Source organism: Gossypium raimondii, chromosome 4 (genome assembly GCF_025698545.1).
Source record: "Gossypium raimondii isolate GPD5lz chromosome 4, ASM2569854v1, whole genome shotgun sequence".
Taxonomy (NCBI): domain Eukaryota; kingdom Viridiplantae; phylum Streptophyta; class Magnoliopsida; order Malvales; family Malvaceae; genus Gossypium; species Gossypium raimondii.
In genome coordinates, this window is record NC_068568.1 from 1,687,220 (window position 1) to 1,714,596 (window position 27,377).

General features: G+C 33.6%; 3 protein-coding genes and 1 pseudogene across 4 annotated transcripts; 1 reads left to right on the forward strand and 3 right to left on the reverse strand.

Moving 5' to 3' along the window:
• The first annotated feature begins 1,826 nt into the window (after positions 1-1,826).
• On the forward strand, positions 1,827-2,715 carry LOC105780167 (uncharacterized). Its single transcript, XM_012604335.2, has 2 exons — positions 1,827-1,898; positions 1,987-2,715. Exon 2 carries the CDS (start codon positions 1,989-1,991, stop codon positions 2,436-2,438), a length of 450 nt encoding a protein of 149 aa, XP_012459789.1. The 5' UTR covers positions 1,827-1,898; positions 1,987-1,988; the 3' UTR covers positions 2,439-2,715.
• Positions 2,716-4,785: 2,070 nt separating this feature from the next.
• Positions 4,786-9,203, reverse strand: LOC105780166 (ATP phosphoribosyltransferase 2, chloroplastic). 2 transcript variants are annotated; one of them, XM_052629080.1, is made up of 11 exons: positions 8,819-9,203; positions 8,015-8,074; positions 7,799-7,912; positions 7,425-7,523; positions 7,232-7,339; positions 7,008-7,091; positions 6,076-6,177; positions 5,850-5,963; positions 5,652-5,732; positions 5,429-5,548; positions 4,786-5,293 (listed from the first exon to the last, which is right to left on the reverse strand). In XM_052629080.1, the coding sequence occupies exons 1-11, from the start codon at positions 9,047-9,049 to the stop codon at positions 5,198-5,200; spliced, it is 1,209 nt and encodes a 402-aa protein (XP_052485040.1). In that variant the 5' UTR covers positions 9,050-9,203; the 3' UTR covers positions 4,786-5,197. The 2 variants fall into 2 exon arrangements, with proteins under 2 accessions (XP_052485040.1, XP_012459788.1); XM_012604334.2 differs by having other exon boundaries at positions 7,425-7,490; positions 8,819-9,202.
• Positions 9,204-13,673: 4,470 nt separating this feature from the next.
• LOC105779151 (tetrahydroberberine oxidase-like) lies at positions 13,674-21,594 on the reverse strand (annotated as a pseudogene).
• A 3,716-nt stretch (positions 21,595-25,310) lies between these two features.
• Positions 25,311-27,103, reverse strand: LOC105784997 (tetrahydroberberine oxidase-like). The gene has a single exon (XM_052629081.1). It carries the CDS (start codon positions 27,083-27,085, stop codon positions 25,499-25,501), a length of 1,587 nt encoding a protein of 528 aa, XP_052485041.1. The 5' UTR covers positions 27,086-27,103; the 3' UTR covers positions 25,311-25,498.
• Between the last annotated feature and the right edge of the window lie 274 nt (positions 27,104-27,377).

A 27,377-nucleotide genomic window follows, 5' to 3' on the forward strand; every position in this document is an offset into this window, starting at 1 on the left:
CGCCATCCTTGATTTCAACAGGCCCCTCCAAGTCGACGATATATTACCCTTTGACTCAGCTTGCAAGAAATTACAATGACCCAAATATTTTGACCGGAAAACATGACACCAAAGAGAATCATGTTGATTAAAAATCCTCCAACTAGATTTAGCAAGCATGGACATAATATTTAAGCGAGCTTTACGCAGTCCAAGACCCCGACTCACGTTTGTACGACAAGCTAGGTCCCAACTCACCTAGTGATTATGAGAATAATATGTAGACCCTCCCCAAATAAAGTTGCAAGTGAGCTTATCCAAGTGACCACAGGCAGAAGCCGAAAGTAAGGCTGTTTGCATAGAATACGAAGGAATAGAAGACGTTGTAAACTGAATAATAACATTACAACCTGCCAGAGATAAAACCTTCAATTAACAGAGCATACAAGTTTTTATTAGCTCGTATATAGATGACGGGAACCACAAAAACGTACCCAAATCAATATTCGAGAAATTTAAGATTATTAAAACAATAAAATTTAACAAGAAATAAATTCAGAATTTAAATATAGCTCAAATACTTAACTCCAAATTATGTCATTCTTATAAGATTTTCTTAAAACACCTCCGAATACCAAATTCATGCCAGAAATAATTTTTAAATAAAAATCTTGGGTTAGTTTTTTTATTTTGAAAACAGCTTTTCAACCCTCTATCCCGACTTATGAAACCTAAAAACTCCACCGACAATGTACCAAATATTTTTCTCATCTTATATGAAATTAAGAGTAAATAAATTTTTTTATTATTTATTTTATAAAAGAAGGAAGTTTCTTATGAATTAAATTAAATTTCAAATTTAAGCATTATAAAAGGATAAAATCATAATAGTAAATAAATGTCAACCATTTAGTCTAACAAACAATATTATAAAAATGAAAAAATCTAAATTAAAATATAAAATTAAATTTCAAACTTAGTAATAACGCTACCATAATTTTTGCAATTATAAAAATAGAGGGCGAATTAGGTGGGTATGTTTTTACCACTTGATTACGTGGGTATAAATAATGCAAATACTAATCTAGGATAAATATATAATTTATTTCATTTTAAATTAAAATTTATTATTAATGAAACAAAATTTTATAAAAACCCAGCGCCAGGGTAACTCTAGTTTTAATATATCAAAAATATATTTTAATAGAATTTCAAATTAAAAATATAAATTTAAACATTATAGAAATAAGGTTTTCTTAATTCATAAAATTAGAGGGTTACCCGAATAGTAAATGGTATTACTTACTCCTAACTAAAACCTTTTAATAATTATCACTTCAAAATTCAAATTTAGTTTAAATATTTATAAAAAATCCTCTTCCACCGATTATCGCGTGCATAATTTTTTGGGTAAATTACATTAGTAATTACACAATTATTTATAATTTTTTCGATCACCCAACTATAAAAAGTACAAAATGATCATTAAACTATTAGTAAATATTTAAAAACAAATTTATCAACTAAATATAATTGAAAACATACAAAAAATGAAAACACAAAAATTTAAGATAATAATCTTAATCTTTTCTCATTCTTTTAAAATTAACCCTCAATATTACAAAGAAAAATAAAATTGTAAAAAAAAAGAAAAACCAAATTACACAATATGTAAATATTGAGGGTTAATTTTTTATAATAAAAAATAAATTGACACAATTTATAAATATTAAAATTTAAAGTTGTTATTATACAAATTTTAAAATATATATAACTAGTTGACTTTTTTTTTTTTAATAAAACCTGTTCTTTCTTGCTTTGTTCGAAGAAATTGCATCCAATTCCTTACAAAGGAAGAACGGCAGAAAAGCGGGAACCTACCCTCACATCGGTCAAAGAAATAAGAGTGAAGGACAAAGGTAAACAGCCATTTTCTTTGTTTCTCTGGGTAGGAAACACTAAAACCCTTAGAAAAATACCTCTTCAACTCACTTTTTTTCCTTAAAGCAATGGCAATAGAGAAACCACTATTCATGAAGATACTTTCAAGGACGGATATCAAGGTGCGGTTGTCTGTTCCAACTAAGAAGAAAAGATGTTTCCTGAATTTCCAAAACCGGCATAAGGTGGAGTTTAAGGTGAAGGACGACAATGGGAAAGACTGGGTGTTTTGTTGTTCAATAAGGAAGAAGAAAGGCTATCGGAAGCCGGTTCTCAGTAAAGGATGGCTTCCATTTGTGCGGTGTTGGAAGCTGGAAATCGGTGATGGAGTGAGAGTTTATAGGATGATGGATAAAGATGGTAAGGAGTACTATAGAATTGAAGTGATCAAGAGAAGAGATTCACCTTTAATTCGGAACCACGATGCCGAAGAACCATCAGCCTTGGCGGTAGCAAGCTACGGTGATGTTGAAGAGGAAGCATATGAAGTTGGAGGTGAGTTCTTGATGAATGCTTGAGTTGAATTGATATGAGTTGGATTGAATATTGAAGCAAGGACTAAATTGAATAAAATAAAAATTTTATGACTTAAATTGATATGTGAAATTGGTATGAACTTGAGTTGGTATATATATGTCACGTATTGAATTGATAAGTTGATGATGAAAATTTGAAATAAATAAGCTTGATTTGAATTGTATATTAAAATTATCCTATTAGTTGTCGGACCGAGTCGAATATAATTGACATATTATAGAATTAAATTATTAATTGAAAATTATTGTTGCCGGATAATCTGTGGTGATAATTTTTATACTTGAATCATCATTGCCGAACAATCCAGGGTGACGTAAATGGTGAGGATTTTGTAAGCTCGTATGGCACCAAATTACCAAATTACACAGTTACAAAAAAAATAAAGGAAGACAAAGAAAAAACATTTCTTAAGCTCATATGGCACCCGAAAATGATTATATGACATAGAATGAATGTGAAATGCATTAAATTGCATGTGTGAGTGGTTGTATGAAGTATATGTGACTCTAATTGCTCCAATAATGATTGTAGCATCTCGTAGCTCAGGACGACCGAATTAAATATTGGATGGTACATATTATATAAATTTAAAATAAAACCCAATTTTTAAATTTGACATGTTAAATTAGAATACAAGACATAAATTCAGAATTTAGATATAGCTCAAATCAAAGGTGAATCTGAGGGGCTAACAAGGCTCGACTCCCCTTAAAATAGAAAAATACTATTTAGACTCTTTAAAAATTTTAAAATTTTAAATTAATAAAGGTAAAATTAAAATTTGCTTCTCTAAAATTATAAAAAAATTAATTTAATCTTTTAAAATTATAAAAATATAGACTATTAAAATTAAAATTTCATTTTATCGCCTAAAAGAATTTTCTAACTTCACCCCTAACTCAAATAATTAAATCCAAAATTTGCCATATCATTCTATACTTAGCCTCAACAATTAATCCAATAAGATTTTCTTAAAACCCCTCCAAATACCAAATCTATGTCAGCAAAAATTCTTAATATACGAAAATAATCTTTTAAATTAAAAATCTCAGGTTAATAAAAATACATTTAAAATATATTTTTTACTCTAAAACAGGTTTAAAAATTTGTTGCGTCTCCTTTTCTAAAATACTTATTTTTAAATATTTTATTATATCTCTATAAAATTGTCAACCCTCTCATTCTATTTGTAGAAAGTTTCCTATGAATTAAATTAAATTTGAAATTTAGACATTATAAAAGACCTAAACCATAATAGTGAATATTGACCATTTAAACTGACAAATAATGTCATAAAACAATATCAAATTAAAATATAAAAATTAAAACTCATACAATACCAAACAAAACCATTAATTATTTTTTGTGAAAGTTGATAAGATTTTCTTAAAAGCCCCCTCCAAATATCAACTCCATGTCAGCAAAAATTAGTGTTTTTAATCTACCAAAATAATATTTTTAAAGTAACCCCCCCCCCCCCTTCTCCAAACAATCCGTGTACTCCATATCACTCCATACCAAAATAATATTTAATCTACCTCTTCAACTCACTTTTCCTTAAACAATGGAAATAGAAAAACTATTATTCGTCAAGAGACTTACAAAGATTGATACTGAGAACAGGTTGTCTGTTCCAAATAAAGTGGGAGTTTAAGGTGAAGGATGACTGACCATGGCAAAGTCTGGTTATTTTGTTGTTCTATAAGGAGGAAGAAAGACTATCCGAAGCCTGTTCTTAGTAAGGGATGGCTTCCATTTTTGCAGCGTTGGAAGCCGGCAATCGGTGATACAGTGATGGTTTGTAGGAAGATGGATAAAGATGGTTAGGGGCACAACAGAATTGGAATGATTAGGGGAGAATGTTTACCACTAGTTCAGAACCACGATGCTGAAGAGCCATCAGCCTTGGCGGTGGCAAGCTACACTGATGTTGAAGAGGAAGCAACTGTTGCCTCCAACAGCAGCACTGGTCGAACTGTAAACAATGAACAGACTGAAGGGCTTCAAAATCAACCTGGTCTGATGTTTGAATTTATTAGCCTGAAGCCAGATATAACAGTTAGTGAACCAAAAGTCATCGAGTTATTTGGGTTGGGCTCACAAGAACAAAGAGAAATGGAACATCCAAGCATTCTAGCTCTACATAACAAGGTTGAAATGCCAGTTACCAGTTCGAGAGCTCCTTACTTTAAGTTCCTTTGATGGTTTTCCACCTGTCTTTTTGGGCTTAGTGAATTATATTAATTTGAAAGGAGAGATGTTTTGTTGTATTTCCCCAAGGATGTAATAAAATTACCAAGCACGTAGATTTCATCTAAGCTAAGAGCGTACATAAAGTGACTATACATTTCAATAAGAACTGCAAACTAGCAGCTATACAAACAGTTCCCCGTAATCATACATACACAATCGAAAAGGGAAACATGTTCTCTAAATCATCGTTTATGGTTGCAATGAGGATTGCACTATCAGAAAAGAAAAACAAACGAAAGAGAAGGGGCAGGACATGTTCTCTAAATCATCATTTATGGTTGCAATGAGGATTGCACTATCAGAAAAGAAAAACAAACGAAAGAGAAGGGGCAGGAGAATGACATTTTAATTAAACAAGGCTATAATACAAAACTTTTGGAGGTTCTTGCTCTCACCAAAGTAGTTTCCAATCCACCTTGGTACCTTAAGACTTCAAAACTTCTGATATGAAATGCAAGTAATGCACCCATGTATTCATCGTAAAAGACTAAAGACCAAGCTTCGAGAGCAGTTCCCTCCATCTTGGGGTCTCTTCGTCGAAAATGTAGGTCAATGGTGAAATTAGCACTCCACTGCCTCCAATCTGAACCAGAGAAAATTCAAATTCATGACTATAATGATGTGCACTACTTAAACTAGTGCTGCAAATAGAACAAGCATTAAAACCACAGTTTCCATAACATATAGGCAGTATTTATCATAATTTGTCATGACTTACCGCTCTCAACTGTTGTACAGACTTGTATAGAGCTTTTTTCGGTACACATATGACTATCGCATAGTAGTCAGCAGCTACTTTTCCATCACGCTTGCAAAGAACTGGAGATACTGTGGGGCCCTGCAAAATGCAAACATGGATATTTCTAAAACCCATCTTAGATTTAGCAATAGATTAGGAAAAAGTGAGAGTCTCCAGGAAGCAAAATCTTTTCAAAACTCACCTGCAACCCAGATAATGATGGCTGGCTCAGTACTCGCTCAGCAACTTCCTCTGCGCTACTGCCCCTCATATTTGCAGTTACCTGCCATAAAAAGATAAACAGGATGAATACTGGGAGGGAAGGGAAAAGATAACAAAACAGGATGAATACTGGGAGGGAAGGGAAAAGATAACAACAAAGAATCACGAATATCCATACCATGAACTGATCAGCTGCCCTCAAATGAGCCTCAAATCTTTCCAGAATCTCGTGTGTTGTGTCTAGAGCTCCCTTCCGCTGGATTAATGCTTTTCTGCTTGCAACTAGAACAGCCTGAAGAAAAATGGACTATTCTAAAAACAAATCCTTTTAAAATAGCATACTCCAGATGACAAGATAACATTCTTGAAAATTGCAGGAACAGGAAAGATATAGAGCTGGTTACCTGACTTTCCAATACAACTCCACCTTCAATCTCTTTCAAGTTGTTTTCCCTCAGAGTTGTCCCGCTACTCACAAGGTCCAAGATTGCATCAGCTATTCCCATCTATATTAATAACAAAGAGAAGTTATTTACATAACATCATGAAGACAAATAGAACCATCATTTTCCAAACTGCTTCATCCATATCTAGTAAGTACTGTCTTTCAAATATCATTTCCTTCAATAAGGGAAAGACAGGACATTTTGTTCAGTCAAATATCAATTGGGTGAAAAACAGGCAGGTAGAACAGCAGAATTGCCTTTAGGGTCAGCTACCTCATTAATAAAGGGCTTCCAACCTGCCACCCCCACCCCTAAATTGAGTAAGAACTCAATATGGAGTTATTAGTTAGGCAGCATATTCGTTGCCTGGTAAGCTTCTTTCTCTTCTTTCCTCTGATTATGTATCTTAGTTTCTATGGTAGTCTCATTGCTACGTTCCCTTGTTACTTCTTCCTTTTGTCATATAAACAACCTCACTTCCCTTCATTCACTCCTTCCATTTTTATCATCTAACCCCAAAATGGGAACGGAACAATCTTTTTTCTCTTATCACATATCAGATAATGCATGCCCATACCGTTTAAATTGAGAGAGAGAAAGAGAACTAATCTATTTATAGTTTATGAATCCGGAAAACAATCTTAAGACTCGTAAGCAGGCAGCAGAGAATTAACTGAGGTGTATGAGCAACTAGACTTGGAAGTCTGAAGTTCAAGCGGGAATATTTTTCCTTTAGGAAAGCAATAATATGCATGATAAGAGTGTCCAGTAAGGTTTAAGTAAATTATTACACACAGAATTGTAGAAGGATGAGCTACTCTTTCATTCAATTTTAAATAACTTCAAATGAAAAGTAAACTACAGGTACTCCGGGAGAATTTAACTCTTACCGCAGGAGCTGCCTCTAAGGCTCCATCAGCAGTTGAAAATATCACATGCTTCAATCCGTTTTCTTGCATAAATTTAGGACCAAGCTAGGTAGAAAGATAGAAAAGAAATTAAAGTCAAATAGAAACAATTGCCAATAGGCAATAAGCTAACCCAAGCAGATGGTACCAAAAATAATTTCTAAAATCAATATAATTATCAAAATCCATTTAAGCGGATATTATACATAAGTGAAGCCAGTTGCAACTCTTAGAGGTCTATCAATAGTCCACCGAGGCATTTGAGCTAGCTCCTTCAGTGAATTGATATTCTCAAAGATCCCATACTTAGGAATCTGAACAAAAATATGCAAATCATCAGTAGCAAGGATATCAGGAAGATGCATCTGGCTATGTACTAGTAACAAAGAATTTGCTTACTGCAAGGGACAAACGGCAATCTCCATACTTGAGGGCATCATGAACAATGATAAGATCTTCATCCCCCTGATAAAAGTATTGAAGCAGTAAAGTTCCATTCTGCATTCATTTTTTCAAGAAAGAATCTTTTTGCATATTGGCGAAAGGATAAGTGCAGTAGTAGAATAAACCAGATCACCTCCAAGCCTAACATTAGATAACTCAAACAATAATGTATAACTAGTTCTAAGATGACATGGCAAAAATAATCGGCAAGGCTGAAATTCTAACATTTTCACTGCATAGAATTAGATATTTGGATTCTCAGTAACATTTTGATAATGACAGAATGAATCAAAAAATGTTTTTGGGCCATGCAATGTCTAACTACTTACCCGCCCATATTCACTGACAGTATCAAGCCCCACAATACCAAGATCTAAATCTCCAGATAACAATTTCCGTACAATGTCTTTGGGCCGCTGAAACCAGACTTCTACATTGGAAAGCTGGGATAAAAACAAATTATGCGTTCAGTATCAATCCTACATATAAATCATATACAGGTCCCAAGTACAAAGCATATTGTGAGAGAGAAAGATAGCACAAACCTGAGGTATTTGTGCAACATACTGTCTAGGATTGACCTGCTTAACCGACAATTGACAATCCTTTTGACAAATACAGAATAATGGAAGGGGTCAGACCAAAGAGTTTGATAGAGATTTTTTTTTCTCTAAAGGAAAGACAAAATGAGGACATGATGACATGATTACTAAATTTATGTACATTTTTATTATTAAAAAAATACATTTTAAATTAACTTATCATAAATGTTATCCACTTTTGTATGCAAAGCATTTTTTTGCACACCAAGTGCCAATGCCTCACTTTTACAGTTTCTTATACAAAATAAACAAATCCATATAAAATTAATTAATAAAGAAAAAAAATCAATTTCTAAAGGTCAAATTGCGCTGCTAGTCCTAATGCAATTTGAGATTTAGCCCTTGTACTTTAAAAAGCTAAAATTAATCCCCTTACATTTTTTATTTAAAAGAGTTTAACTCAGTAGTTGACACCATTAATATTTTCCATCAAAATTAACCATCCATGCAATCAAGCTAACGGTGCAATCATACAAATTTCAAAAGCAAACCATTATTATCCAGTAAGCATACCTGATTATAAGCAAATTTTAACAGAAAATACTATCTTATCAACGTTTAGACCAGAATAGATTCAATTTTTTTAACTTTGTATAGCAATTAAATCTCAAACTTTGTTAAAGCATAAGGACGGAAGGTATATTTCACCATTCCTATACAATTAACAGCTATATTATAGCTCGTAATGCTTGACTCTAATCATAATTCACAAACTTTAATAAGAAACAAGTGTTAAGCCAGTACTACCTTGAGTAGATCGAGAGTGTCACCAGCCATGCGACCTTTGCTAGGCAAGCCGAAACGAATCTCATCTCTTTCAACGATTTTACCATCGAATTTCCCATTAACAACGGTCGTTGTAGACTGCGACGACGAACAACAATAGATGAAGCTGCGTTTAGAAACCGATACGTAGAACGACGGAGGAGGAAGTGAGACCGAGGAGGCGGCCGTGAATGCGGAGGAGAATTGAGACATTTTCTATGGCTGACCCCCAAAATTAAAACCCTAAAGCAATTATCGGATTCTATGAATGGAAATTTTGATTTTTGAGATATTTTGAAGTAAAACAAAATAATAAAAAAGTAAAATCCAAAGGAAAATACAGTGACGACTGACGAGGGACTAAACAATGAGCCGCGGCAAGATGGAAGGTAGTTAGTGTGTTTTTCTGGCATAATATCAAATTTAACCTTCAATATTTACATCTTTTATCAATTTGATCTTTATTTTCTTTAAGCTAATTTTGTCAGTTAACCTTTTTAAAAAATAATTTTTTTTTGTTATTTTAGCAGAAATACTAATTAAAATATTGTTTTTTTAAAACATAATTTCTTGGCCATTCACATGTAATTTATACAATTTTTTTAAAATTTTTTGAATATTTATAAGGGATAATGATAAGTTTTACCCGTATTCTTTAATAAAATTGTCAATGTGGTACTTGTACTTTCACTTTATCCATTGCGGTACCTAAACTTTTATTTTGTCTATTGATTTGGTACCTGACCCTAATGGTGTCAGAAATTTTGTTGATGTGGGAAGATAAGGATCGAGTACCAAATCCCATAGGCGGAATAAAAGTTTAGGTACCACATTGATAATTTCGTTAAAGTATAGCGTAAAACTTTCTATTATCCCTTTTTATAATTTTTAAATTATTTGTTGACGCATATAAGATAAATAATGCCAAATCAATATGAAGTATATAAGGACTATCATGTGGGTTGTCAAGCTGACATTGTTAAAAATTAATGTTTTAGTCGAGCATTTCCATTAAAAATTATTTTACTCTTTTTTTAAAAAGCTTGAGAGCTAAATTTAGCTCAAAAAAAGAATAAGGTTCGAATTGAAAAATGTAAAGTCTAAGGACTAAATTTAGTATTATGCCTTTTTTTTTTGTTGAAACTCAATTGAGGCTGTGGGAAGTGAGCGGTGTGATTTGGTGCGGTCGGAGATATTTCTGGTAGATGAAGGTGACCACTCATGAGGGGCATACAGCCTCCGAATTCTTCCTTTACAATGAGACAAAACTGTCAAGGTAACCCTCCAAAAGAAATATTTCTTTGGTTTAATGAAAATTTATTATTTTTAGTGGTCAATACTTTTTAATTTAATTCTTTTATTTTTTATAATTGGTTATGAATAAGAGTTTAAAAAAATATATTATAAACAATAATTTTAAAGTATTTATAAATTTTAATTAATTAAAATATTTAAAATTAATTGAAGTTAAAGTTTAAAAAATTTAACTTAAAAATTGTTAAATGTTACTTTTTACTAGGGTTGAATTAATAAATTAAAAATTTATTCCCCATTTAAAAATACTATCCATCCTAACTCAATTCAATTCGATTTCATGATAAATAGGTAATCATCTTATTTTGTACAATTTGAACTTAAACTAAACTAAATACAAAATTGAACTGAGCACGAAATAATTTAAACTCTTAATGATTGAAATTTGAAATTACTATTATAAAAATATCAAAACCTATAACGACTCAGCTCAAAAACTTAGACTCAAACTCAAATGATTCGAATCTGAAAAACTAAAACCAAAACAACCCAAATTGATAAGTGCGTATTTTTCAATCTATTTATGATATATTCCTCTTGAATTTTGTTATTTAACTTCTTAATTATATTATTTATACTTATATTTTATTTATTATAGATTTAGGTGAATAATTCGAGAAAAATGAGTAAACTTTCAATACAATATTATTACCGTATTTCGACTATAATTTTAGTTATAAAATTTCATTTTGGGCTCATAATATATAAATTCAAAAGTAATCGAAAGGTTTAACTAATATTATTTCACAACCCAAGCCCAAGAAACATCAAGGTGTCTAAAATGGTTTGGAAGTTTGACACAAAAATTTATCAATCTTTAAAAGTATTTTTTATTAGTTTTAATGTTTTAAATAAAAAAAGGCATGTTTTTCCGTCTTGAATCAAGTGCTATAAATTAGTTTTAAAACATAGTTTATTTTCATATTTAAAATGTTTATAAAGTATTTTTAATTTAAAAATATTTTAAATTTCTTCTTCCTTTAATTGCTTTTTACTTTTAATAGATTTAGATATATTTTCAATCATTTTTAAAATAAGTTTTATAATGTATTTTAAAATATTTTTCAATTATATTTTTTCAAATTGTCAGAAGAGAAGGTTATTGAAAAATATAAAACTAGCAATTTGGTGTCAGTGGTGTCAGAGAGAATGCCCGCTTCCGTGCTAACAAAATTTGCGTGGAGACCGTTTTCATATTCAGGTGTTGGCAATTTATTGAACCTTATATGTGGACTATGCTGACTTCATGGTCAATTTTATTTATATTTGGGCTATACAGCTATGCTTTGGATGTTTTCCTTTTTAAAATATCTTAAGTTAGTAATTTGTTTCTCTCTAAATTGTATGTGTTTATTTACATAAAACATAAATTAGACTATTGGTACAAATAAGTCAGTGAGCAATTTTTGGATTCTTCTGCACCTTCTACCGATACAACTATTGGTATAATTTTGAACCTTTGAAACCCTCAAACTTTTACTAATAAAGTAGACTTCTACCGATACATTGGGCTTCAACGAGAAGACTTCTACTGGCACAAGTCTACTTGTACCTATACAAGTAGTCTACAATTTGTAATTAATGCTCGAATTAATTGCAACAACAGCTCTAATTTACTCCCAACGTCTCCAAACGGCTCCAAGGTTATTAGAAGGCATATATGCGAGTCAATAGCTCCATATTGAAGACAAGAAACAAGTTAATTTATACAGTAAATTACACAAAAATCCAATCTTTTCATTGACATTCTCTTTGTTCTTCATACACACACTTGAGCAACCATCTTTTTTATTCTTTTCAAGTGTTGTATTATTATTGAGTGAGTCTTATCATTGTAATATCTTCTTTTAAGAGTAGTTTTTAATCTTTATTCTTTTTCCTCATCTTTGTAAAGGTTTACTTAAGGTGAAAGTGACTTTATCTTGCCTAATGAAAAGATAGTGCCTTGTAAAAGTTAACCATTACCCTCCAAAGGTTCAAATATAGTGAATTTGAGAAATCCTTAGTTGTGGTAAGCTAAGGTAATGAAAGGTAGGCAATTGGGGTCGAACCACTATAAATTCTTGAGTCTCATTTATTTTTCATATTTTCTTATAGTTTTTTAAACACCAATTCACTCCCTCTTGATGATTATCGAGCTTAACAATATGTTATTATTATATTGCATTATGTTTATGGTATTATTATTTTAATGGGATTGTATTAGATCTTCAAATTGTAAGCAAGTCTCAAAATTAAAGTCTATATATTTGAGAGACTTGCCTAGGTAAATGTATTGAGAGTTAGGCACTGAATTGTAAGAGTGCTATTTTTATAGTGAATCTCGTTGTTGTGTTTTACTTGTGATCACAAGGGGTGATCATAGTTGTAAGAGTATTATGTCTTCAAAGTGCAAGGGTGAGGGAAACTATTACTGTATATGTGATTAAATAGGTTCACCTTGTCATTGTTGAAGAAAGTGCACGTTTCTAACTAAGTTAGGCTCTGCAAAGTAGGGAAACCAAATTGTGTCATCATATCTTTGTGTCTTGTGTGATTATTGTTCTTCATTTAGTGCTTGCAGGAGTGCCCACCATCTCAAGCACTAATGTGGTTATGTTGCATCTGTCTTAGCAACGACCTTTTTACTAACATTTTTAATGGTTTTATAGAAAAATCAATTAAATGATTTTTAAATATTTGATATTGAAGGATTAAAAATTATATGTTATTTTATACAATGAAAAATTAAGTGATAAATTTTTAGTACTAAGTTTATGTATAAAAATGTTGTTAAATTAGTAAAAATTAAATATTAAATATTATGCCATTTGATAAAAGTAAATATTAATTTTAAAAATTAATTATTTCTTAGTTTTATTAATATAACATTTTGTATTATTTTAAATAATTTTGGATAAAAGTGAAATATGGTAATTTGAATATTTTATTTCAGAAAAATATAATTTAGTTCAAATATAAATATTTTTAATAAAATTAAATCAATACTTTTTTCAACATAAGGATAAACATCTATTTACCTACTATTTTATTCAACACTTATTTTATTGAAATTTTATTAAATAAAAATTAAAATAACAAATCATCGATCTAATCACTAAAATACAAAGATCATCAAGTACATTCACCGTACAAATGATTTAAATAATACATTATGCACTAAACTATTCATCATGACCGATATAGTGACAAAAAATAACTCTTTATTTTACAATATAGAATTATTTTTCATCCAAATATTATTTCATGTTTAAGAAAAAGCTTTGAAATCTTCAACCCAACGGGGAGGGATTAAACTATGATTTACGTCATCCTTATCTCTTTCCAATAGGAGAATGACAAATAAGAATTTTCCCCTTAATATTTAACATTTTTAGTTTGATTTGAATTTTTTTCAAGAAGAAAAGCTGAAAATCAGAAGGAAAAATCTGATTTGTCATTCTCTTATTGGAAAGAGATAAGGGTGACTTAAAATCACAGTTTCGCGCAATCCTTCCTCTCAACCCAAATGATCTTTCTTCTTTCATGGGGACCAAAGAAGAGGGACACTTTGCTCGTTTCTAAAGAAATTCATTGGATCAACCATGGTCTTTATTTGCACCAATCTTTTGAAGTTATTCTTGAAATATTTAAGACCCCAAACGTTGGCTTGCTCGTAATTTATGTAGCCGTTAACATTGTTAGTTCCAAGATCTAGATCCTTGTAATTATAATATAACTGTACAGTCTTCGGATCCAACTTATGGATGTCCCGCCATCTTCTTCATTCAGCATGGCTATAAACAAATTGTCTGCTCTATTTGGAAAAGGCATTTTATTTTTCGGGATTTCATCCATTTTGCCTTCCGAAGCCACAATCATCGTTATAGCAATGTCAGCTTCTTCCTCAAGAAACATGGACATGAAACCTTCGATTCCAGTTTTGGGGATCGGTTCCTTGACGAAGTCCGTTTTGGCTTTGAGACTTGACCTTGGAACATTTCTATTAAGCAAAATATCCACAGGTTGTATTGGAAGTTCACCAAAGTGAAGAATTGATTCAATCCAACTCATTTCGGTACAATTCTCTTTGGCAAGTCCTAGCTCTGGAAACTTGTGTTGGATCAATGGAATCAACTCATCAACCCCACCAAGAAACATGGCTTTAAAAGAAGCTTGAATTGTTTTCTTCCCTACTAGACTGGAATTCACTTTTGTTATTCAAACAGTCATAAATATATCATTGGGAAGCTTGTGAGCAATGTATTGCCATCGATGGAAGATTTTGGTTGCATTTTGTTCCAAGTTGTTAGTGCACTAATAGAAAATAACAGACTCGGCAAGTATCTTGTGCAACAAGCCTCGATGCTTGCTGAGCAAACAAATGAATTCGAGCAAAAAGAAAAGAAGAAAGAGCTAGAAAAAATGGAGAGTATTTGATGAACAAAGTTTGATTCATTCATAGAATTAACAATGCAAAATGCCAATACATAAATCAAGCTCTAAGCTTGTCAAAAACGATAAACATCCACCTAATGGTTACCTAACACCACTAAACATTGAAACTTGAAGTAATTAACTTGTGCATACAAGCAAAGCTGAATTAACAGCTCATATGACAGCAAATTACATCAATCATCTACCTAACATAGTTCTAAATGAACTAAATTAGATTTCATTGACAAGAAATTACAAAATGAGCAAAATAAGCTTGCATCAGCAGCTCCTGCATGGCTTGGTTTTCATGGCCTGCTTGCTGCCGAGTGTTTGCTTCATACTGACCAACTTTATCACTCCTCCTTGGTTAGTATGGTGCAAACACCTAATTTTCCTCTCAAATGCTCAAACCTTGTGACATTAAGACCTTTAGTTAGAATGTCAGCAAGTTGATCCTCTGAATTGCAGTGAATCAGCTTCATCTCTTGTGCTTGCTCCATTTCTCGAACAACATGCAACATAATGCTGAAATGCTTTGTTTTTCCATGGAACACTGGATTTTTAGCAATTGCAACAGCAGATTGGTTGTCACAAAAGATCTTTGTTGCTTCTCTTTGATGCACATTCAAATCGGCCAAGATTTTCCTTAGCCAAATGGCTTGGTTCACAGCACTTGCTGCTGCCACATACTCTGCTTCAGCAGTAGATTGAGCCACCAGACTTTGCTTCTTCGAGCTCCAGCAGAACATGGCTGAACCAAGGTTGAAAGCATACCCTGAGGTGCTTTTCATATCATCTATCGAGCCTGCCCAGTCACTATCAGTGTAGCCAACCAACTTCAGATTTCCTTCATTATTGTACCTCAAACCATAGCTTAAGTGCCTTTGACATATCTCAACACTCTTTTTGCAGCTTGAAAATGCTTCTCATTGCAGCAATGTAAGAACCTTGAGAGCAATCCTACAGCATACATTATGTCTGGTCTAGTGGCAGTTAAGTATAACAGGCAGTCAACTAGACTTTTGTAGGTTGTTTCACAAACCTTCTCAAAGTCACATTGGCTCGATAGCTTCTCTCCAACAGCAACAGGAGTTTTAGTTACCTTGTTGTTTTGCATGGAAAACTTAGTCAGAATCTTTGTGGCAAAGCTTCTCTGACTTAGAAATATCCCATTCTGTGTTTGTAACACTTCCATTCCAAGAAAATAGGACATCTCCCCTAGATCTGACATTTCAAACACCTCCTGCATCTTGGTCTTGAAATCAACCAGCATTGTTTGATCTCCTCCTGTTACTAGCAGGTCATCAACATACAGAGATACAATGAGCTGAGTTTGTGTCCCTTCCTTCTTAACATACAGTGTTGGTTCACTCTTGCTTTGATAGAATCCTAAATTAGTCAAATAGCCATCAATTCTGGAGTACCAGGCCCTTGGAGCCTGTTTTAAGCCATATAGGGCCTTCTTCAGTTTATAGACCATGTGCTCTCTGCCAGCTATCTCAAACCCTTGTGGTTAATCAACATAAATGTTTTCATCTAAGAAGCCATTCAGAAAAGCTGATTTTACATCAAGTTGATGGATCTTCCATTCGAGCTGTGCTGCTAAGGTAATCAGTAGTCTGATAGTGTTGAGCCTGGCCACTGGTGCAAAGGTCTCCAGGTAGTCCATGCCATATTTCTGACTGAACCCCTTGACAACTAGCCTTGCTTTCAGTTTGTTCAAGGTTCCATCAGCATTTTGCTTGGCTTTGTACACCCATTTCACCCCAATTACCTTCCTTTTGACTGGCCTTTCAACCAATTCCCAGGCCTGGTTCTTCTCAATCATGCTGATTTCCTCAGCCATTGCCTGCTTCCACCCTTGCTGAGCTTCAGCCTCTTCAAAGTTGCTTGGTTCAGCTATGGCAACATGAGCCCTTTCATAAATCTCAGTCAATGGTCTTGTTCCCCTGACTGGTTCATCATCAATGTCCATTTCAGGACTATTTTGGTCTGGATTAGCTTGGTCTGCTGCAAGTTCTTCTGAAACTTCTTCAGGTTCATGTCTTTCCCAGTTCCAACATGACCTTTCATCGAATACCACATCCCTGCTGACTGACACTTTGTTTGTTGAAGGATCCAATATCCTATAGCCCTTCTTGATAGTGCTGTAGCCCACCAGAATACCAGGTCGAGCCCTTTCAGACAATTTGTCCCTTTTAACAGCAGGTACATGTGCATAACACATGCATCCAAAGACCTTCAGATGAGCCAGTGATGGCTTGAATCCAAATCAGGCCTCGAATGAAGTCTTCTGGTTCAAAGCCTTGGTTGGAAGCCTGTTTTGAATGTATGTTGCAGTGTTAACTGCTTCTGCCCATAGATCTTTAGGTAGGTTCTTCTGAATCACAAGGCACCTAGCCATATCCATCAAACTCATATTCTTCCTTTCACTTACACTATTTTGCTGAGGTGTATAAGTGTTGGTAAGCTGATGTTTAATGCCTGCCTTATCACAAAAGGCTTGAAACTGTGCTGAGGTATACTCAGTCCCATTATCAGACCTTATGGTCTTCAGCTTGCAACCTGTTTCAGTCTCAGCAGCAGTTTTGAACTTCCAAAACACAGAGGCCACCTCAGATTTCTGTTTCATGAAGTAAAGTCAACAATATCTCGAGAAATCATCAATGAACAATATGAAATACCTGTTTCCACTTAATGACTCAGTCTTCATGGGGCCACACACATCAGTGTGCACAAATTGTAATCTTTCAGAGGCTCTCCAGGCTTGATTCGAGGGAAATAGAAGTCTAGCCTGCTTGCCTAACTGACATACTTCACACACATCATCATGCTCCACTATGTTGGTGAAGTTTTCAGCTAACCCTTCTCTGACCATTTGAGCCATTGATCTGAAATTGGCATGTCCAAGCCTTTGATGCCAAAGCTTGGATTCAACTGTTGTAGCTGTGTAGGCAGTATCTGACTCATTTGTCCAATTAACTACAAAGCTCTTATCAGCCATAGGGACTGCCATCAGCTTGGATCCACTTGGATCACTGATTTTGCATTGGTTATCTTTGAACATCACAGAATAACCTTTCTCCAGCAATTGAGCTATACTGAGCAGGTTTCTGTCAATTTCAGGCACCAAGAGCACATTTGAAATCACTTTGGCACCTGTGGGAGTGCATATCAGCACATCACCCTTGCCTTCAGCTTGAATAAAGTGGCCATTACCTATTTTGACATTGGTTCTGCAGCTTTTGTCTAAAGACTTGAAGATTGAAGCATCAGGTGTCATGTGATTGGTGCATCCACTGTCTAGGAGCCAACCAGATGAGAGCCTTTCCTGTGTAGCTGTGCCTGACACAGTAAAAACTTGCTCCGCTTGGTCACTGTCCTCCTTGGCTACTCGAGCCTCAGCTTTCATCTGTTGAAACTGATTCTGCCTTGATTTGGCCTTGCTTTTGCAGACTCTTTCAACATAACCCTTCTTTTTGCAATGCTGGCATACAGCATCTAGATTGAACCAACATTTTTCTTCTGGATGACCAGGCCTCTTGCAATGCCTGCAAGGTTGGTCATTGCTCCTTGCAGCATCAGGCTTAGGCCTATTTTTCCAGGTCTTCTTACCTTTATAGGCAGTATTGGTCTTTACCTAAAAGGCACCTTCCTAGTGCTCTTCCAGTCTGCTAGCTCTTCTCTGCTCTTGTGCATAAAGAGCATTGATAAGCTCTGTCAAGGGAATGCTGGTCAAGTCCCTTGAGTCTTCGAGAGATGAGATTTTTGCCTCATACCTCTCTGGTAAGGTTGAAATGACCTTCTCCACTATCCTAACTTCACTGAACTGCTCACCAAGGAGCCTTATGCTATTTACCACAACCATAATTCTGTCAGAATATTGCTTGACAGTTTCTTCTTCTTTCATTTTCATGTTCTCGAATTCTCTCCTCAGATTCAACAACTGTTGTTGCCTTGTCCTCTCTGTCCCTTGAAACTCCTCTTTCAACTTATCCCAGGCCTGCTTTGGTGTTTCACAGGCCATAATCCTTGTGAAAATCACATCTGACACTGAGTTCTGTATGCAGGACATGGCCTTGTGCCTCTTGGTCCTCTCATCAGCATGCTGCCTTATCTGAGCCACTGTTGGATTGGCTCTAAGTGGCTCTGGTTCAACATCAGAGTTGACCACCTCCCACAGATTGAAAGCCTGTAGGTAGGTCTTCATTTTTACCACCCATATGTGATAGCCTTCCCTATTGGAGACTTGTGGTGCAGCTGGTGAAAAGTTTGATGAAGCCATTCCTTGAATACCAGGTCCCTTAAGAAATAGGCTCTAGATACCAATTATTGGTGCACTAACAGAAAATAACAGACTCGGCAAGTATCTTGTGCAACAAGCCTCGATGCTTGCTGAGCAAACAAATGAATTCGAGCAAAAAGAAAAGAAGAAAGAGCTAAAAAAAATGGAGAGTATTTGATGAACAAAGCTTGATTCATTCATGGAATTAACAATGGCAAAATGCCAATACATAAATCAAGCTCTAAGCTTGTCAAAAAACAGTAAACATCCACCTAATGGTTACCTAACACCACTAAACATTGAAACTTGAAGTAATTAACTTGTGCATACAAGCAAAGCTGAATTAACAACTCATATGACAGCGAATTACATCAATCATCTACCTAACATAGTTCTAAATGAACTAAATTAGATTTCATTGATAAGAAATTACAAAATGAGCAAAATAAGCTTGCATCAGCAACTCCTGCATGGCTTGGTCTTCATGGCCTGCTTGCTGTCGAGTGTTTGCTTCATACTGACCAACTTCATCATAAGTTCTTGTTAACTGTAAACACGGTTACAACAGGTGGAACAGGGACTAACTTTATTTTCCTTGCAAGAACAATGCCAAAAGTATTTCCACCACCTCCTCGGATAGCCCAAAACAGATTTTCACCCATGGAGTTCTGATTAAGAATCCTTCCATCAACATCAATCAATTTAGCACCAAATATATGATCAGCAGAAAGACCGTATTTATGGACCAATATGCCATATCCACCCCCACTTAGATGCCCACCAGCACCTATAGTGTACCAAAAACCAGCAGGGAAAGCAAGGGTTTACTTTTTGAAGTAATTTCGTAATACAATTCACCTAGAGTTGCACCAAATTCAACCCATGTAACTTCACTCATTGTGTCAAACTTCAATTACTCGAAAGTTGACCAAATCAAGGATGACAAATGGATCTTGAGAAACATAAGAAGAATCGTTAAGATCATGACCACCACTGCGAATCCTAAGTTGGAAGCCATGGTTTTTGGAAAAATAAATTGTTGATTGGACATGGGATGTTTTGAGTGGTGTAATAATAGCATAGGGTTTAGGCGTAGTTGGTGTGGAGAACCTTTTATTGTGAATAGAAGCATTCAAAACTGAAGAATATGAAGGACTATTTTGCATGTAAGTAATGGTAGAAAAGTTTGATATATGAAGAGAAAGGCAACAAAGGAAATCCCGATGAGAATGATGAGTTAAATTTGCCCTACTCACACTACACCAAAATAGGCTTTTAGCTGTACTTTTAGCGGCGTTTAGATAAAAAAACGCCGGTAAAAATTGAGTATTAGCGGCGTTTTCCCGTAAAACGCCGCAAAAAACAAAACCCAACGGCGTCGTTTAACATGTGTAACAGCCTAATTTTCAGTGGTGTCGGAAATAGTGATTCGAGATCACTAAATTTGACTAGTCAGTTTTAAAATTTAATAAATTAATAATTATAGGTCAAGTGTGAATTTAAAAGAATTTTTGAATTAGTGAATTTTGTGATTTAAAAAGAATTTAATAGGTAAATTGGGTCTAAAATGAGGTATCGAGACCTCAAATTCATAAGCGAGCCATAAATATTTTTATAAATATTTATGGAGTGTCATTGAGTTAGTATAAAAGTTTCGTTAGAAAATTATAACGTTTGGATAGTCAATTAATGAAAAAGGACTAAATTGAAAATAGTGCAAAATTTGTTAAATCGTGATTAAATAGCTTAAATGACTAATAAGGAGGGATTTAAAAGGCAATTAGGCCTACAGTATATGGGCTGGGCGGTTGGGTAAGAAAAATCAGCAAGAAAGTAAGGAGAAACAAGGGAAAAATTGGAAACTTCACAAATTAAATATATAAGACAAAGACAAAAGTGAAAAATCTAGAGAACTATTCATAATTTATCAGAAAAAACGCCATAGGAGGTCTGAAACAAGCTGTTTTCTCATATTTTTTTATACCATGTGAGTTCAATTCTTACTTTTTCCTTGAAATTTTTATGTTTTGTGACTTTTACAACTAGGTCCAACTATTGAATTCATTAGTTTTTGATTCCATGGGTGATTTTGTAAGTTACTATGAATAAATTCTGGAATTTTATGATGAATTATTATAGATTTTAAGTTTTAATTTCATTATATTATGATCTTATTAAAGTGATTTTAGTAGAAAATGATTTTTAGGGCCTAATTGTGAAAAAGTTAGGAATTTGGGTTTTTACTGAAATTATGAATATAAAAGGCTATTTAGTAGTCTAAAATGGTTGGATAAGGTGTTAATTGAGAAAAATTAGATCAATTGAAGGGTTAATTGAGTAGGGACCAAATTGTAAAAAATTGTAAATTTTAGGGTAAAAGTGTAATTTTGAAAATTGAAAGGCATAAATTGTAAGTAAATTAGTATTGAATGAGATGCTAATGAATGGAAAAATTTATATTATAGATCGGGAATCCAAAGATAAACGCGAAAAAGAGAAAGTATCGAGCTAGTTTCTGAACTTTTACAACTTCTACGAATTGGCCCAGGTAAGTTCATACGGTTGAACGTTTATGATTAATTGTTAATGTGAGAATGATATAATGTATCAATTTGTATATTGTTGCTGAATTATGATTATGGTAAAAATGAAAATAAAACGAGATTGTTAGTTCAAATTAAAGGATATGCAGGATTGAGTACATATGTTCGGTAACCAGTGATGGATTGACGGATGAGTCCATGGTGGATCCATGGCAAAGTGTGAAAAGTAGGTACGATATTTCGATAAAGAAAACCATACTGAGTTGCAAAAAGTAGGTATGGTATTTCAATAAAGAAAACCGTACTGAGTTGTGAAAAGTAGGTATGGTATTTCCGTGAAGAAAACCATACTGAGTTATAACAACGTGAAGTATTCAAGCAAATTGTGGCACCGGGCAAACGATGTACTCAATTCTGTAAGGCGATCCTTAATTTGACAAGTATTTATAAGTGCAATTGAAACTAAATGTTGGAATAGAAGTTGACATTATATTGAGCTCGATTGGATATATTTATTGTTTGAGATTGTGGTTGGCAGGAAATGTTGAATTTTTATTTGTTTGTTAATGTTGTTAGTGAAATTTTGGTAAGATTTTATTATGAGCCTATGAACTTATTAAGCTTTCTGTAAAGCTTACTAGTGTATGTTTACTATTTCTTGTAGATTGACGTATATGTATATTTCGGAGGATCGGATCTACATCAACGATCACACTATCCAGATGTACTCCGGTAGATTTTGTTAAACAACTTTTTGGTTTATATGGCATGTATAAGGAGTTGGTTAGTTTGTGTGTATTCTTATGATATAGCTAAGGAGTAGCAAGTAAATATTTGATAATGATTAGTTATTGAAATGGCTATATAGGAATGTGTTTTGGTGCTGTGTGTGCTTAAATGATAGTTAATAAAAAGAAATGATAAAAGAGTAAGAATTTGCAATGAAACAGATTTTGGACAGCAGCAGTGATGTGAATTTGAAAAATCACCTAGGATAGTATAAAATGAATTAGAGGGTGAATGATATATGGAATTAAATATTGTTGAGTCTATTTTAATAGAAAAATAACGATGTAGCAAAAAGAAATTTATATTTTAAGATATGTGAATTTTAGTGAGACAGGGTCAGATATGTTTTTGGAGTCCCCTGTTCTGAGTTTAGAAAATAATTAAAAATTGTACAAAAATATTTTTGAGCTGTATCTTACATTCTTAGATTCCTTAATGAGTCTATTTTCTGTAGAAATAAGTTAGAACATTATATGAAAATCCTAGAATGAGAAAATTTATTTTTAGTAACAAGAGGTCAGAACAGTTGAATGGTGAAACAGGGGAGACTTTAACTAATAAACTGTACTAATTGGCTGAACCAAAAATTCTAAAAATTTTATGGTAGGAAGATATATGAGTCTAGTTTCAGATAAAATTTACGGAATTAAATTTCAAGTACCGTATCTTGAGTTATAATTAATTTTGTAACTGCTGTGCGATTAGACAGATTTGCTGTAAATAGTGAAATTAATTTTCAAAGTAAATTTTTATGCTCCGAATTAGTAATATAAGTTAAGTAATGCCTCGTGCTCGACTCCAAAAACGGTCTCGGGTAAGGGGTGTTACAACATGGGCAGTGGAAGTAGAGATAACATCAACGACAGATCAGAAATTTTGCCCTTTCCAGAACAAAACTTAAACGAAAATATCCCTAGTACTAGTACACAATTTCAATGGGTTCGCCAGGATACGGATGAAGATATATATGAATTATGATGTACTAAGATTTTACGATTGTTTAATTATATGTAATACATGCCTTCGAGGAGTCAGGCTCAAGCTGAAGTTCAGAGGTTAAAAGACCAGATGGCTCAGATGCAAGCGACCACAGTTGAAGTTCAAAGGAAATATGAAGAACTCCAGCTACAACTTAAAGCAGAGGCGGCAGCGAGGGAAGCAGAGGTTGCAGCGAGGGAAGCAGAGCAGAGCAGAAAGTACGACGAACTCCAACAGCAGCTTCAGAATATGATGAAGATGTTTCAGCAGTCGCACCATCCGCCGTCATAGTGTATTGTATAAAAAATTTTATCATTTTAACTTTTAACATTTTTGTAAAAATAATATGAATTATATTTTATTTATTGATATTTATATTATTTTATTCGTTTAATTTGAAATATTATATAGATTTATTGCTTTTGACTGGTTTAGATTTGGTTGCTTTTGATTTGTTGCTACAGGAGGGCTGAAAATATGAAAAATTTTATTTTACAAAAATCCCAAAATTAGTGGCGTTTATTTAAAAAACGCCGCAAACGTTAGCGATGTTGTCAATAGCGGCATTTTTTGCGGCGCTTGTGGAAGCGCCGCAAATACTTTTAGTGGCGCTAAGAAGCGCGGCTAAAAGCCTACAAAAACGCCGCTAAAAACCTGTTTTAGTGTAGTGTCACTAACAATATCACCATAAGAAATGGAAGCACATAAAATTGAAGGAACTTCATGTTATTGAGCCAGTTGTGAGCATGGGATTGTGTTACACTTAGTTACCTTTTTTATAATTATGTTTGAGATGTTTTATATTTATCATTTCCTTTATTCTTTCATATTTTAGTTATTTAGTATGTATATATTTACAATTTTCTCTTTAAATTAGCCGACCGAGTATTAACTGGATTGGCATGGACATTATTACCAATGCAGAAGGACATGGTCTGAGTACGTTGAAGCGCATTATCCTCTTATTTATGAGTTGAGAAAGTCTATAAATAATTCTAGATATTGTGTTAAAAAGAACAGACATGATCAAAATCTGTAATAAAAAAATGACAAATTACATAGTTAATAACTCTAAATAAAATCGTTCTAATTTTAGTCGCCTTAAACTTTTTCAATTTGATTTGGGTAGCTTTATATTCTAGATTGAATTCCTCTTAATGTAAATAATCTTTTTCTGGTAATTTTGCTAATTAAATATTGAAATACTATGTTGCATATATATGGGTGATGTGGAAACTATAAAAAAAAATTATTTATCATTGATATTGTTGAAATATTGTTTTTCATAGTCGGTTGAGTCTTAACTCAATTGGCATCAACGTTATTATCATTACAAGAAGATGTCAGTTTGAGTGCGCTTACGGATAAACTTATGCACTATATAAAAAAATTATTTGCTCAAATTTCAACCACCTCTTCTTTTACCTCATATGTTTTATTTTTGAAAAAAGGAATTTAAAATATGTTAGTTTTAAAAAATGTAAAGTCACATGTTCTATTTTTTAAAATATGTTGGCTCAAAAGTCTAAGCCCCCGAGACTTGGATTGGTAAATAATGCAATCCCTCCTCAAGAGAGCTCTTTAGGATTCAAACCTTGACTTCAACTAACAGGTGCATTTGGTTTTCTTGATTTTGATGTCGGGTGAGGGGGATTGATCGGTTTTGATGTTTATTTAATTGATTAATTCGATTCATTATCGATTTTTGAATTTAAGAATTGAATCGATCGAAAAAATTGACTTATTTTACATTATTTAAAAATATTTATATTTTATAATATGTATATAATAGATATATAACCATATAAACTCAACTCAATAACTCAAGGTTAGTTAACTGAAAAAATCGACTAAATCGATTGAATCAAAGTCGATTTGGTTGGACTGGTTTTCTCAACTAAAGTTGATCGAGTTGATTTTCTTATATTGAAGGCGGTTTGAAAAAACCGACCAAACTGATTGCTTTCCCTTACCCAACCATATACGCTTTTTTATTTTTAGTTTTTTATCTTAAGATCAATTATTAATCATTAAAAATAAAGTCATTTCCTGCACTTCCATAATTTCCAAATGCTACTTTTTTTATTGAAATTTTTATTAAATAAAAATTAAAATGACACAATCCTATAATGCATTCACCTCACAAAAATTATTTTAGAATAAAAATAAAATTATGATTTAATTAATACATTATGCACTAAATTATTGATGACATGACGACATATATAGTAAAAAGGAAACTCTTTGTATTACAATATAATATTACTTTGCATCCAAATATTATTTCATATTTAAGAAAAAACTCTAAAATCTTCAACCCTGACGACCTTTCTTCTTTCATGGAGACAAAAGAGGAGGGATACTTTGCTCATTACTAAAGAAATTCATTGGATCAATCATGGTCTTTATTCTCACCAATCTTTTGAAGTTGTTCCTGAAATATTTAAGACCCCAAACGCTGGCTTGTTCGTAACTTGTGTAACCATTAATGTTGTTAGTTCCAAGATCTAGATCCTTGTAATTATAATATGCTCCTCTCAGAGATTTCGAAGCATAACTGGACATATAACTGTAAAGTCTTCGCATCCAATTTATGCACAGTCCTGCATCTTCTTCATTTGCCCATTGTACAATGTAAACGGATTCGAACAAGATGCCTGATCTATGTGGGAAAGGTATTTCACTTTCCCGGATTTCATCCATTTTGCCTCCGAAAGCCTCTATCATCGTTATAGCAAAGTCAGTTCCTTCCTCAAGAAACATGTTCATGAACCCTTCGATTCCAGTTTCGGACATCGGTTCCCTGATGTAGTCCGTTTTGGCTTTGAGACTTAATCTTGGAAGAGCACTTCTATTAAGCAAAATCTCCACAGGTTCAATTGGAAGTGCTCCATAGTAAAGAACAGATTGAACCCAACTCATTTCGGTACAATTCTCTCTGGCAAGTCCTAGCTCTGGAAACGAGTATTGGATCAATGGAATCAACACATCAATCCTACCAAGAAACATGCCTTTAAAAGAAGCTTGAACTGTTTTCTTCCCTACTTGACTGGAATTCACCTTCATTACCCAAACAGACGTAAATAAATCCTTGGGTAACTTGTGAGCAATGTTTTGCCATCGATGGAAGATTTTGGTTGCATTTTGTTCCAAGTTCTTGTTAACTGTAAACACAGTTACAACAGGTGGAACAGCGACTAACTTTATTTTCCAAGCAACAACAACTCCAAAGGTATTTCCTCCACCTCCTCGGATAGCCCAAAACAAATCTTCACCCATGGATTTTCGATGAAAGACCCTTCCATTAGCATCAATCATTTTAGCATCAATTATATGGTCAGCAGCAAGACCATATTTGCGGCCCAATATGCCAAATCCACCCCCACTTAAATGCCCACCAATGCCTATAGTGTGGCAAATACCAGCAGGAAAGCCGAGCGTCTGTGTCTTCGAAGCAATCCCATAATATAATTCACCTGTAGTTGCACCAGATTGAACCCAGGCAACTTCATTTTTTGTGTCAACTTTGACATCTCGAAAGTTGACCAAATCAAGGATGACAAATGGAACCTGAGAAACATAAGAAACACCCTCAACATCATGACCACCACTTCGAATCCTAAGTTGGAAGCCATGGTTTTTGGAACAATAAATTGTTGATTGGACATGGGATGTTTTGAGTGGTGTAATAATGGCATAGGGTTTAGGGGTGGTTGGTGTAGAGAACCTGGAATTATGAATAGAAGCATTCAAAACCGATGAATAGGAGGGATTATTTTGGGTGTAAGTAATGGTAGAAGAGTTTGCTATACGAAGAGAAAGGCAACGAAGGAAATCCCGATGAGGATGACGAGCTAAATTTGCCCCACTCACTGACAATATCACCATAAGAAATGGAAGCACAGAAAATTGAAGGAACTTCATGTTCTTGAGCCAGTTGTGAGGATGGGATTGTGTCACACTTTGTTACCTTATTTATAGTTATGTTTGAGATGTTTTACATTTAAAATTTCTTTTATTCTTTTCATATTTTAATTATTTCTGTAGTATATTTGCTAAAAAAACATGTTTTCTAATTTTGTTTAGCTAAGTATAGGACAACTATTAGACTATAGACAATTTTTCTTGTTATTAAAATAATAACTCTAAATAAGATCATTTTAGTTTATTTTAGTCCCTTTAGTGTGTGTAAATATTACCTCAAACTAACGGTTGA